Source organism: Telmatherina bonti (assembly GCF_933228915.1).
Source record: "Telmatherina bonti genome assembly, chromosome: 6".
NCBI lineage: Eukaryota > Metazoa > Chordata > Actinopteri > Atheriniformes > Telmatherinidae > Telmatherina > Telmatherina bonti.
The window spans coordinates 33,306,771-33,320,371 of NC_136624.1; the positions used below are offsets into that span (position 1 = coordinate 33,306,771).

A 13,601-nucleotide genomic window follows, 5' to 3' on the forward strand; every position below is an offset into this window, starting at 1 on the left:
AAGGGTGTACTTTGATGAGAGTGATCTTATAAAATTTTATATATATGCATACTGTATTCACTTTAATTCTGGCTAACTTTATCTCAAGCCCCAGTTGCAGTTCGTTTCTTTGCAAAAGAAAAAAAAATGTATATAATATATATATATATATATATATATATATATATATATATATATATATATATATATATATATATATATATATATATATATATATGTATACATATATATATATATGTATATATACATATATATATGTATATATACATATATATACATATATATATGTATATATACATATATATATGTATATATACATATATATATATATATGTATATATACATATATATACATGTATGTATATATACATATATATATATATATATATATGTATATATACATATATATATATGTATATATACATACATGTGTATATATATGTATATATACATATATATATATATATATATATATATATATATATATGTATATATACATATATATGTATATATACATATATATATATATATATATATATATTCTTCTCTCCAAGTTCTATGTACATGTACAGTGTTGAAAAGTCACGTCCATATTAAATGCGGTCTGAGCTATAAACAGTAAAGTAAATATGCTTATGCTTAGTAGCATATTAACCCTAAACTTAGCATCCAAACTGCTCTTCTCTTTTATGGAATTGCTTGTTTGACATTTGTTGAAACATTTTCCTTGAATGAACATCTAGAAATCAAATAAACGTGTCAGCATTTATGTGTAGCTTTAACGCAACCAATTTATGAGACAGATCATTTCTCTTCCACTGATGCATCTCCTCAAATGGGAATGTCTCCTACTTACTTACAAACCACAGATCACATGCCAGAAGAGATGTGGAAAAAAACACAGCAATTCTGAAATATGAACTTCCAGTCCACTTAAGACAGAGAAAGGGAGGATGACATTGAAGTTATGTGCAGAAATTTTACTCAAGTCTATCTTAGTTCTGAGGCACGCCATAAGGGGTTCGCAAAGTTATGAGTTAACTAGAACAATTGGAGGAGGGGATCATTTCCAGATATTCACAATGGTAGAACAGTCAAAGCCAAACAAAAAGCCGGCACAGAGCGTCCTTGCTGCTATGTCCTTGTGGGAACAGTCAAAGCGACTGATTAATGATCCGGGAGGGAGAAACACACACAAAGGCAAGCAGGTACTTTGGGAATCAATTCATCACTCTTTATTTTGTGTGACCCCAGCGGATGTAGCGGCTAGAGTGCAGCACAATACAATCTCAGCATATTGTAGCAGTGCAGTATAAAACACATATACGATCATAAACACATAGGACTTCTTTAGCAGATTCCAAAGCCCACTGCTGGGATCGAAAAGCAATCATTTCTCCTTGAGTTTTATTGAATGAGAGTAATAAAGGAAAGACTTGGAGCATATATCTGTGGGTGTTTGCTTAAGGGGACAAAAAACAAGTATGAACTGGTTAAGATGAGGGTAAAAGTTAGGCCATTAGTAGCTGTGGTTCAGGTTAGAGTGCGTCTGTTTGATTATCGGTAAGGTCTTTCCTTCTTTTTTGTTTAGATTCTTTTATTCACACCAGATGTAATTGAGGTCACTAGGCCATCCCTTTAAAGGCCTGCAGGTGCTGACTGAACAGGTCAGCACTTTCTTTAGCCGTGAGAAGTTGTTTTTCACACCACTGAACCAGAGCCTGCTGCAACATTTCCACACGTACTCGTTCCAGCTGGACAATCTGTGAGGAGCACACGGTGTTGACGTGAACTTCTTATATATGCATGTCAACAAACTGTTGAAACAAACAGTGGGATTTGGGAATGCAGATGTAAATTTGATGTTTTACCTCTCCTTTTGCAACGTCGCTGATCTGTTTAAACTCAGTCTCTGCTGCTTTCTTCGCCTCTTCCATCTGAGGAATGTGGAGAGCATGTCGTCATGTTTGTGCACTTCGTCAGAGGAATGACTGAGATTCTATCCGTATCTGTTGTCATATTATGTTTTGTCATTGTGCTCCACAACTGAACAGTATAAGTTGAGTTTTACTGACACCTGCTGGTTACATGAGAGTCAGAGCAAAATAGTGATGATATGTGAAAAATGCTAAATTTCAATGTACACTTGAGCATTTTTTAAAAAATCTTTCTTGGTCATTTACCTGTCCAACCCCAATTTAATAAATGCCTGTAAAATGACTTTGTTTTCTCCATGTGTTCATCTTCATGCAATACACTTGACATGCACTAAACAAGAGTTAAGGAGAGAAGACTGATGTTTCAACACTAATTCAATTTTAATTAAATCATCCACAGAGTATAAATGCCACAGTGTATTCTACTATACCTTTTATTTCTGTTTAAGTGTTAGTGATGCTTTATATATATATATATATATATATATATTTTTTTTTTTTTTATTCTGTTTTTCTGGATGTGAATCTGTTAACTATAATTTATCATTTAGAGTGAATGCTTGATTAGGATGGGTTTTGTGAGTCCTCAGACTAACGACACCCATGCATGTCCCGCTGTGGGTTGGTCATTTTACTGGGTTGATTTGAGTAAACTGCAATAAAGACAATTTTATACTCTGTGTCAGGGGAGGTGTGTTGGGACGCCTGTTTTACAAGCTTGAAGCTTCTGAAGGTGTTCCTTTTTTCAAGGTGCAACATGGTAGCAGCTATTTCCAGTTTGTGTGTGTGTGTGTGTGTGTGTGTGTGTGTGTGTGTGTGTGTGTGTTTAACTGTGAAAATAAATTGTGAAATTAAAATAGTTTAGTCATAAACACTGACTCAAGCTGCTTTCCACTTATTTTGTTGTATATTTCCTATTTCCATGCATATTTCTTTGAGTTTTCTGTCCTGATGCGTCCTGAAGATATTCAACTTGTTTGTTCATTGTTTTCCCAACAGCTTGTAGAACAGGAGTGTCCAGCTCCAGTCCTCTTTGCAGGTTTTCCATGTTTGCTTTCTCAAACACACCTGACTCAAATAAATGAGTCATTATGTAGAAGTTAATCAGCTGTTAGATCCATTTCATTTGAGTCGGGTGTGTTGGAGCATGAATACATCAAAAACCCACAGGAAAGCGGCCCTCGAGGACTGACTTTGGACTCCCCTGTTGCTGAAATGTGTTCCTTTCATTTTGTGCCAAAGATACTTACAGCGGTCTTCTTTACAGGTTTGGCCTTCTCTGCATTTTTTCTGGCATTTTCCAGCTCCACCAGTTTACAGGTTCTCCTGAATAACATCTCCTTCATTCGACATAATTAAATTCCAAACAGGAACACTGGTCTCAGTCTAATGTTTGATTGCTACGGATTAATAAGTGAGTTTTGAGCTACAGCACACACCTTCACTGCATCCTGGTAACGAGACTCCAAGTCCAGGCCCAGTCCAAGAGTGCCCATGTCATTCACAGCAAAACTCATCATGCTCTTCTACTCACACACAAAAAAAAATGATTTAGCATAGCAGGGGCAGACCACTGAATATGTCTCTGCTGAAAAGGAATAAGTTACCTTCATGGAATCAAACACCTTGGATAATTTCACACAAACCCTGCAGGAAGAAATAGTAGTCTATTATCTGTTTCTTTTTCATTTTATTAAACTGTACAGTTCTACTGGTTTCCTGGCTGTCATGTCAGGTCACCAGGTGCTTTATATTTAGTCAGGTAAGAACAGGAAGTGTTTCTCTTTTTTCAAAACCACAGGTTCTGGTCCCTCATTTGAAAATGTTCTTTAAAGGAGGCATTAGCTTTGAATATCTGTACCCTACACTAGTAGTGTTGCTCTCTCACCTTGTGAAAGCTTGTTTTTCAGGATCCTCCCCTTGTTCTACACAGAGATGCAGAGCAGCTGAGAAGTGGCCACAGGCCACTGCAATTTCTGCAGATAAACAGAACACAACACACAGCAACTAGTTGACAAAATATCCACAAACCCTGACACGCCAGATATTTTCCTCAACTGTTGTATCTAAACAAATAAATCCTAATTAACATCCTGATAATGATAGGACATCTTTTGAAAGCAACAAATTTCTTACTTTGCTCTGTCAGCACCACATCCAGGAATTTCTGCAAGAAAAAGCTAAGTTTAAAGCTCACACTGTGAGGGTGTGTGTGTGTGTGTGTGTGTGTGTGTGTGTGTGTGTGTGTGTGTGTGAGTAGGAGGTGGAGAGGACGACAGCTGGCTGGCTCACCTCAGCTACAGTTTTGGTGCAACCAGTTAGAACGAGGTTATGATCACGTTCAGTTTGAAAGAACTCGTCAACATCCTGCAAACAGAGTCATAACAGCTTCACAACATTGTCAAACTTCATCAGTCAGACTAACATCTAAGTTCTATCTGTGTGAGTTGCAGTTGCATACCTTATGGCCTTCCTTCCTCATCTCTTCCACAGCTTGATTCAGACGGTTGAAAAGGTTTCTCTTTATTTTTTGTCTGCCTGGAGGCTGACAACATGAACACAATTGTTTATGCTAATTCAATGTATGTATCGGAGCACAGAAAGACAAACACAACTCTTTTTAGGAAATTTATTTTCTTTTGCTTGAGGAAAGTCTAAAATTAAAGTTTAAAGGCAGAGTATGTAAGATTTCAAGGCGATTCTTTCCACCACCAGGTGGCAAACACCAGGTTGTGAGCAAAACCACAAAACTGCTACCTCCACAAACGACCACAGGTTGGCAGTAATGAGCAAAACTCCCCCCTCACCCCTCCTCCTTGCCAGCGCCAATGAGGGCAGGAATTGCTTGTGAGCTGTAGCTCAGAGCCGCTCTGCAATAAGTGGGCTTATACTCGCCCTACTGGTGGAAAAAAAGTACTTTTTTTTTTTTTTTTTTTTTTTTTTTACTGGTCAGAAAACATTCAAGAGGGCCTCTGTCATTAATTAAGCTTGTAATTTAATAACGCATCAAATATGGACAGACTGGAACCTACATGTTTAAAAAAACTAATTATGATTGTAGTTATTTTTTTAGTTAATTTATTTTGAAAATATTGAAAATCTTACATACTCTACCTTTAAAAGGAAAAAGATAAAAGTCTGCTTGTGTCGACTTACTTCTGTGCTGGTCAGGAAGACCTCCATGGCTTTATTTTTGCTGAGAATTCTGTGTGCAGTGACCTGCCTGAGGAAGGTTTCCAGCGCTCTGCAGTATGGCTGCCATTCTCCTAAACCAAGGAAACCTGCAGGAGAAGCATCAACATTTACATGATTTAGTCAAACTCTACAAACCCTAAAACAGACACAACATTTAGGGAAAAATATTTGGTTTATATCTCAACTTTGCAAAGTTTATTTTTATAGAATGAATCGATAACACTTTTGTGATAAAGAGGTCTCAGCATGCACTCACCAAGCTGTTTCATTCCCTTGGCAGATGCATTTACCTGAGGCCTGGCTGGAAGAGGAGGGAACTGGAAAACAGGAGAAAACAATTTCTCTTTGTTGGACACTGTCTCAAAAAAGGTTGTAATCCGTCTATGAACACGCCATTTATTTTTTATTTTTTTTTACCAACTCTTAAGTTTGAGATTTAAACTCAAAACTGCGCAATGACACAGTAGGTGCACATCATACATATAATAAACATAATATTGTACATATCTATTCAGATATTTGAAAATAAACTAAGATAAAATAATTGCATGAATTAGGCAAGAGTTATACATTCTGACATTATACAAAAAGCCTTAACTTTTTGTCAGTAGTACAAAAACCTAAATCATATTTCAAGAAACTATCTTGGTGCATTAATGTTATTTTATTTATTGAATTAATTTTGATGGATAATGGCAACTGCAGTTCTCAACTGTGGGGAACAACAATTACAGAAACCAAATTCTTTATCACCATATAACACAGGTCCAGGTGGAACACTTTTTAACTGACAGAGTCAACAAAAATATAGTTTTCTTAGTAACAAACAGTATTGTCTTGTGTCTTCAGATGTAGTATGTAAAAAGGATTCCACTTGTGCTGCTGAACATTACAGCTGGCAGTTAGATAAATACAACACGGCATGCGCAAATCCAGAAGGTCGTCATCAAAGAAGCCTACTTATTTTTCTTTTCCCCGAAAATCATTCACCTTATGAACCTGCTGTTATCAGAAAACCGTGCACAAACTTTGTCTGTTGGATAAAATTGGAATTAGCATAGAATAAGTATAAAGATCTCACTATAACTCCCTGAATGCCGGGAACATCTTCCTGAGTAAACAAGTGCTGCTGCAGCCATTCAAAGTCCTCATAAGTCCGGTCCACATGGTATTCCCCTGTCCCTGAAAGCTGGACCAGACAGAAGAGACAGCAGGTCATCTAAGATGTCAATTTCTTTAATAGCTGCAATTCGTTAAGATGGTGCAATTTTTGCAGCAATTACTTAGTAAATTAATCATTTTCACACCTTTTGAGACACAATTATGAAGGTAAGTGTGTCCCCATCTTGCAGCACCTCTGTGATCTTAATATTATGACAGTGGACACTCAGAATAGAAGATGCATCTTTTACTTCTTCCTGCAAAAACATTGGGAGTCCATAATTAAAATGCCAGTTGTGGTTAAAATCACATATATATGTGGAATAACCAGAAAAAGGCCAAAACTGCATTTAACCCTCTCTGCAGTTATGGATGTCTGCTAATGCAGTCACATGACATTCACGGGTTTTCGAAAACAACTGCTTTTTCAGGTGTACTTACCATCATCGTTAAGCTTGCAAGTTAATGTTTCCTGTACGTCTGAGCTTTTTAAAACGTTCCAGTCTTCTTTTAACACAGTTAAAGAGCATAAAACTATGAAGATCTTTTGTCTATGGGCTTCTCTGTGCTCAAGCTCCAACTGCTGAGAAAGCACAGGATATCCTCTGGGTCAAAGTGCACAATAGTCCTCAGAGACATGGAGTAAAACCAAACTAAATGTAAAGTGCTGGCGCAGGGAAACAGATGAATAAATGGTGTGTTAGTCAGTAACTCTGGACCTCTGACACACCCACACAGGAAAAATGCTGTAACGGTCCACTCAGTTATCTATTTGTCAGGCTTAACTTCCTAACAACTGAATTTACAAGATATCCCATAAAAGAGGCTCGATACAAAGCAGCGTCCAACTGTAAGTAAAGTTCTACATGTTGAACACATGATACAACTTAATAAACTTTATTATCAATATAAGAGCAGTACAAGGAACTTATTCTGAATATTCAATAGTAGAGTTCCTCTTCAATTTCATCTTCATATTCAAAGTTAAAGTTAGGCCCCTCAAAACTGTTAAAATCATCTTCTTCCTGAAAAACACTCCAGTGGAAGTGTGGCTCCTCCATGAAGGGATCATCATCAAAGTCCTTGAAGAAGTCTGAGAAGCTGAAGTGGAAGCTAGTGTCATCCTCTTCTTCATCCGCAGGGTCAATGGAGGCCTCGTTTTGTAGGAAAGCTTCATGGCCCATGTAGTCATACAACCTCCTTCTCTCCTTGTCAGAGAGCACAGAGTAAGCTGGGGAGGAGAAACCGTTTGCAACTTTAATAAACGTTTACCCAAGTGTTAAAAATTAGATAAAGGGGCAAACAGAGTCAGTTCAAATCAGGCAGGGCATTTTATTTATTTAGTGTAATAAGAAGTGCTTTTATCTCAGAGAGTGGAAGGAGAATGTGTGATTTTTCTTCACTCTGTCCTTGAATTTGTATCTTGTGTTTTTGCAATGTTGCCAAGTGTATCTGTACTGTGACGGCACTGCAGAAGGATGACTATGTCAAAGTAGCACTCACAATGTGTCCTTTTAATTGGGACAAATGACAAAAATCTCTTTATCAAAGTGGATAAATGATGCTCTGAAATACAATGCACGGCCCAGCGCTTATGTAGTAAATCTGGCTCACTGAAAAATGAAAAACACCTTTCTTACAAGGAGTAAAACTTTAGAATGCAGCTATTTAATGATGCAGATCTCTTTATATTTCTTGTTACAACAGTAACCTGTTAGAATATAAATTTAAAGCAACTCACTGACAAAAATTGAAGCAATTTTTATTCGCATATTTTACTGTAGTCTCCGTTTGATCACTATAATAATGATTTCTGAATGTGTTAATCTGATATCAGAATGGACTTGATGATATAAACGAGTGTTTATATCCAGAGCATTAGTCTGCTAATTCCCTATTGATTTGTGTCAGGTGTGTTCCAGCGGGGAAACGGTGTATTCCAGCGGGGAAACGTTGAACTCTTGCACGACTGTGGCCCTCAAGGACCAGAGTTTCCCACCTCTGCTGTAAATTAACTCCTGGAAAGACGTCTCTAAATCAACATTACTGTTAACATTACAAAACAATACCATGAACATTTGATCAACATCTACCTGTGTGCTACACTCAATTGTAAAGATTACTTTGATTTACTTTTTTCTATCAATCAATTTTTTCCCCCAAGAGAATTTAACCATTAACTTTAACACTGAGGTCAAGCTACAATTATAGCTATATAAAAAAACAGTTTTCTGAGACTGACTAAACTGAGCCACTAATCTGACTTCACAACACACCCCTCTGTTTGTAGAATGATGCACATGGAGGTATTTTGAATCACTATTTACCTTCAGCAATCACTCTGAATGTCGTCTCTGCATCGGCGCTCTTGTTTTTATCAGGATGGAACCTCACAACCAGTCTGCGAAAAGACTTTTTAATCTGGCTGTCTGTTGCTGATCGATCAACATTGAGGGTGTCATAATAATTTCTGACGGTCTCCGAGGCTGCTGCAGCAGGCTGGGCATCAGCTAGGCACAGCAAGAGGACGACGGTGGCTTGCATCCAGTGGAGAGCGACTTTTAATGCCATGTTAAACGCCTCAAACCAGGATGAGGAACTCAAAAGTTTGTCAAAAAAAAGCTAGCAGCTGCTACCTTGCGGTTTGACAGCTTATTTCAAGGTTCGCAGTAAACTATCTAATCTACGCGTCAGCAGAAGGACGCTTTTGTGTCTGTTTTAACCCACCGGTGAACAGTTAATGATACAAAAAAATACAATTAAAATACATGTAACCAACTAAACAATCGTCGTTAAGACATGAAAGTGCCCATTTACACTATTTGACCATTATTTCCTGGTTTCAGTCAAGCACACCGCAGCTATGCATAGTTTCAGTTCATTACCCCACCGCTAGATGGCAGACAACAACTAGCTGAGCAAAAACAGAGCAGTAATGTCGTATTCGGTCTTCTTTGTTGGTACTCAAAGATGCAGCCGTAAGGAAAGTGGTAAACAGTACCAGGGTCTGGCCTAAAAGAGGAACACGAGTCTGGCTGCTGGCAGGAGAACCATTTATACATATTTCAGATTAAATTAATTTCTGAAAATGGCCCCCCAGGTTGCTTTCTTGATCTGGTAAGGTCACGGAAACATCTCACCATGTAGCCAGACAATGTTTGTTAGCAATTAGCTGGTTGTGTACTGAGGTCAGCGAGATTGTCGTAATTTTGTATGTTTGGGTAATATAACACAGTAATATGTGTTGTTGTCAGACTAAAGATGTGAATTCAGTCCAATTGTTTTGCGTAGTTTGAACAAAGTTTTAGCTGCTACTCATTGTGAACTGGTAACAACACTGGCGGTAGCCTACTATTCAGGATGTTTTGTCGCGTGTCATTCAACTCTAGCCATCGCTTTCTTGCACCATATATATATATATATATATATATATATATATATGGTGCGAGAAAACGATGTATAAATGTATATATTTGCTCTGAGTTCTGGATTTGTTAACTCATTATTTCCATGTATTTGTCTTGCAGATCTGTGCACAACAGAATACGTTATTCCAAGGACTACATAGCAATCCATGACTTCTTGACCTATCTATACACACGACTTTTCCAGGTCACATCAGCCATCACTACATACACATGAGTCCTACTTTCTCCATGAGCTGGGCCAAGCGCCATGCCTGACCGGGACAGCTCCTACCTGTCAGGTGGTGGTGGTAGTGGTGGCAGTCTGGGTGACGAAGGAGGACCTGGGTCTGGTTTGGCAGGGGGCTCAGCAGACGGCAGAGGAAGCTCAGGGGGAAGTGTCAGTGGTAACGTCTCAGGCTCAGGGGGCATGGGTGGAGGGGGAGCGCTCAGAAACAGCAACGGTTGTGGGAACAGTGGAGGTGGGGGACAAGGTGCAGGATTAGCGTTGGATGGGGTCTGCAGAGACTTCATACGCAACGTCTGTAAGAGAGGGAAGCGATGTCGATTTAGACACCCAGACTTTAATGAGGTTCCAGACCTCGGGGTGCAAAAGAATGAATTCATCTTTTGTCATGACCATCAGAATAAGGAGTGCATGCGCTCAAACTGCCGTTTTGTCCATGGATCTAAAGAAGATGAAGACTATTACAAGAAAACTGGAGAGCTACCTCTCAGATTAAGGGGGAAAGTTGCTGCACGACTCGGCCTGTCCCCAATGGATCTCCCCCATAGCCGGGGAGAGGTTCCTATCTGCAGAGACTTCCTTAAGGGAGAGTGCCAGCGAGGCAACAAATGTAAATTTCGCCATGTCAAAAAAGACTATGAATATGAACCCTCCAGGGCTGGAGTGGGTGGTGTCATGGGGCAGGGTGCCAGTGGAGTGGTGAATACTGTGGGAGGGATAGGTGGGGGTGGAGGTGCATGTGGAGGAATGCAAGGACTTATTGGAGGTGGAAGTGGAGGCAATATGATGGGGGCAGGTTGCCCCAGTCTGGGTGGCTGCAGAGATCCAGGTATGTCAGGGGTTGGAGGAGTAAGCGGAGCTGGGATGAGCGGTTGTCTGTCCATTAGTTCTGCAGGACAGCGACGGTATGAGAGGAACACATGCTCGGTATATGACCCTTTTCTCGAGAGCGGATTGTTTGATGCAGGTTCCTTTGAGGCCTCTATGGACCACACTGCCTTACAGCTGAAGAGGAGGCGGCTGGAGGGGCTGCGTCTGACAGATGGAAGTGGGGGAGGGCACTATGAGTTGGGGGTCCAAGCCACCCTCGCACCTCGTCCACTGGAGTACAGATTTCTCGAAGAAGAAAATTCTCTGCTTAGGAAGAGAGTGGAAGAGCTTAAGAAGCAGGTTAGAACATCGATTAGTTATCGTTCTCTTACAGTAAACTATAAAAGCTTAAGCCAGTTGCTCCCAACATATTTTTGTTTTGTTATGTAACAATAGTGCATCATTACATTTATCTCCACCATTAAACACATGAAGTATTACACCATACCAAACTTATTGAACCGAAGGAAGATTGTAAAGAGCAAAGCAGAATACCTCCACACTGAGGAACAGACTGATAAATACATATTACATCATGGAGTGATGTACTGCGTGTACAAACAGTTGACTTAAGTTTAACTAAATAAAAAGAGAGTGAAGTTGTTGGTCTGAGCTTTGCTTATCTCATTTTGACAACTTATAAATATTTGAAACAGTGTGCTTCCACATTTCCAAAAATATGGTGACAGAATGTAAAACAGGAATAAATCCATATGAATCATATTTGATTTAATATAAAATAATATATTTTTTAAAAAGATATTTAATCTTTAACAAAATCCTTTCCATTTATCCAGCTGCAGAATGGTTTCCTGTTCAACCCTGACCACTGTCAGATACAACAGAAACCATATCTAATTTTTTTTTTTTTTTTTATGTAAAGATCATTGACACTTAATCTTGATTTACTGACCGTGATGTTCAGATGTTTTTTTGCTCATGCAGTGGTTTCAACTGAATTATCTAAAATGTTTTTGATGCAGCACAGCTTGAACAGTCCCAAGATGTAAAATGTTGAATTTTTTTTACTTTGTGTCAAAGTTTCTCTGTCCAAGTTTATGCACAATAATTTGCTTTAATTTATCAACTACTAACAAAGAAAATAGCTAAATGTTTTGAGTGTTCTCCGTTTAATATGTTGTCTTTATATAATTGATACATGTTATGTTAAAACACCCATCACCGGAAAACAGTAACAACTTGGCAGTGTAATGCAGAACAGCTTGTTCTTTTGTGGGTAAAAAGGAATCTTTGTTCGCACAGAAATCTGATTTTAGCATTTTAAGTTTGTGCTATAAAAAGTAACATTTAGGAGACGGCAACAGAAGTGAGAATGTGTCTTTATATCCAGACATTTAGCGGGAGTTGTGTGAAGCTTTGGTGATTATTGCTAAATTGATTCCTAAACAGGACTATCTTGCCAAAGCAGCTCATTTTCTATTGTTACACACAATCTTTATCTCTGGAGAAATTCATTGCCAAGCAGGAAGGACAATAAAAGAATAGAGATTTGTCAAAGCTGTTTTTCTCTTAAAGAACAACTCATTTCCAGTTGGTCTTCCTTTAGTCACAAGAGAAAAATATTTTCTATGTAGAATAAGTGAGTTTTTATACCGAATGTTTAAAAATTACTTGTCAGTCAAATAGATTTGTATATATCCTTAAGTTTCACGGTTTAAATATGCTTAAATTGTTTATATACTCATTTTCTAAGTCATATCCTGTGTGTTCCCCAGGTTTCTAATCTTATTGCCACAAATGAGGTTTTGTTGGAGCAAAACGCCCAGTTCCGAAGCCAAGCCAAGGTGATGACGCTGTCTTCCACGCCTGCGCCCACTGAGCAGAGTCTGGCACCCCCTGTGGGTGCAGTTAGCTCCTACAATCACAGCATTGCTCAGACTCACACCACCCTGAGCAGCGCAGGACTGCAGCCTCGGCCCGTTACTCAGCAAGACCTGGTAGCTTCCACCGGTGCTCCTGCTGCACCGCCGACTAACGCAGCCCCGCCTACAGCTCCTCCGCCACACCTCAACCCCGAAATTACCCCACTGTCCGCTGCCCTTGCACAGACTATTGCCCAGGGAATGGCACCACCTGTTTCTATGCCACAAGTGGCAGTATCTGTGGCACCAGTGGCAGTGTCTATGACGCAGCCTCTGCCTGGGATCACCATGAGCCATGCTACCACCCCAATGGTGTCGTACCCTATTGCAAGTCAGAGCATGAGGATCACATCCCTGCCTCACTGAGCTGGCATAGTTCATCTGGGCCAGATATGTATTAATAGGGAATTTTAACAGAGAGGGGCTTTTGGTATTTTTGAGACTCAACTGATGAGTTAACAGAGACAACGACACTTTTATTTCTCCAGCAGAGGGCAGTATAAGCCCTTGTTTCTCCTCAAGTCAGGACCTTGTGGCCTGTGGCAACATCTTTCTTTTCCTGCAAACTCTGGCAAAGATTTGTGTAGCAAAAGGGTCGTTTTACCCTAAAATGGCAGCAAAAATGGCAGCCATGTTGGGATATAAAGACATTTGAAACATGTTTAGTTAATTTTTTTTTTAGGATTACTCTCATGTTAATTAACTTTGGTACTTTGCACATAACAAAAAAAAACCCTTCAACCATGAATCTTGTCATTTAATTCTTTGTATGCAGCTGTACTTTCATGCTCATGATTTAATTTAATTTCCAGGCGGTATAGGTGGAGATGCTAAAGCCATGTGCAATCAAACATGGTTTTGAGTGCTTATTGCTCATGGCATCCCATTAAGTTGTTTGGGAGGA

The 13,601-nt window shown here is 39.0% G+C and overlaps 3 protein-coding genes across 3 annotated transcripts; 1 reads left to right on the forward strand and 2 right to left on the reverse strand.

Annotated features, from left to right (window-relative positions):
• Positions 1-1,625: 1,625 nt before the first annotated feature.
• On the reverse strand, positions 1,626-6,853 carry LOC306757527 (sorting nexin-5; the record flags this gene model as incomplete). Its single annotated transcript, XM_079242606.1, has 14 exons — positions 6,735-6,853; positions 6,440-6,550; positions 6,214-6,321; positions 5,389-5,449; positions 5,094-5,218; positions 4,399-4,482; positions 4,230-4,304; positions 4,074-4,104; positions 3,826-3,913; positions 3,545-3,584; positions 3,377-3,463; positions 3,188-3,277; positions 1,872-1,937; positions 1,626-1,763 (listed from the first exon to the last, which is right to left on the reverse strand). The coding sequence occupies exons 1-14, from the start codon at positions 6,738-6,740 to the stop codon at positions 1,626-1,628; spliced, it is 1,110 nt and encodes a 369-aa protein (XP_079098732.1). The 5' UTR covers positions 6,741-6,853.
• Positions 6,854-7,180: 327 nt separating this feature from the next.
• Positions 7,181-9,175, reverse strand: LOC306756901 (dnaJ homolog subfamily B member 9-like). The gene is made up of 2 exons (XM_079241818.1): positions 8,621-9,175; positions 7,181-7,524 (listed from the first exon to the last, which is right to left on the reverse strand). Exons 1-2 carry the CDS (start codon positions 8,862-8,864, stop codon positions 7,235-7,237), a joined length of 534 nt encoding a protein of 177 aa, XP_079097944.1. The 5' UTR covers positions 8,865-9,175; the 3' UTR covers positions 7,181-7,234.
• Positions 9,176-9,282: 107 nt separating this feature from the next.
• zc3h10 (zinc finger CCCH-type containing 10) lies at positions 9,283-13,182 on the forward strand. The gene is made up of 3 exons (XM_079242433.1): positions 9,283-9,410; positions 9,821-11,114; positions 12,551-13,182. The coding sequence occupies exons 2-3, from the start codon at positions 9,969-9,971 to the stop codon at positions 13,061-13,063; spliced, it is 1,659 nt and encodes a 552-aa protein (XP_079098559.1). The 5' UTR covers positions 9,283-9,410; positions 9,821-9,968; the 3' UTR covers positions 13,064-13,182.
• The last annotated feature ends 419 nt before the right edge of the window (positions 13,183-13,601 follow it).

What these genes read in the sequence shown, in the direction of transcription:
- zc3h10 (XM_079242433.1), top strand. Translation starts at nt 9,969, where the DNA reads ATGCCTGACCGGGACAGCTCCTACCTGTCAGGTGGTGGTGGTAGTGGT. An exon ending in TGGAAGAGCTTAAGAAGCAG is followed by an intron (nt 11,115 to 12,550) that starts GTTAGAACATCG and finishes TGTGTTCCCCAG; the next exon opens with GTTTCTAATCTTATTGCCAC.
- LOC306756901 (XM_079241818.1), bottom strand. Translation starts at nt 8,864, where the DNA reads ATGGCATTAAAAGTCGCTCTCCACTGGATGCAAGCCACCGTCGTCCTC. An exon ending in ATTCAGAGTGATTGCTGAAG is followed by an intron (nt 7,525 to 8,620) that starts GTAAATAGTGAT and finishes TCTCCTCCCCAG; the next exon opens with CTTACTCTGTGCTCTCTGAC.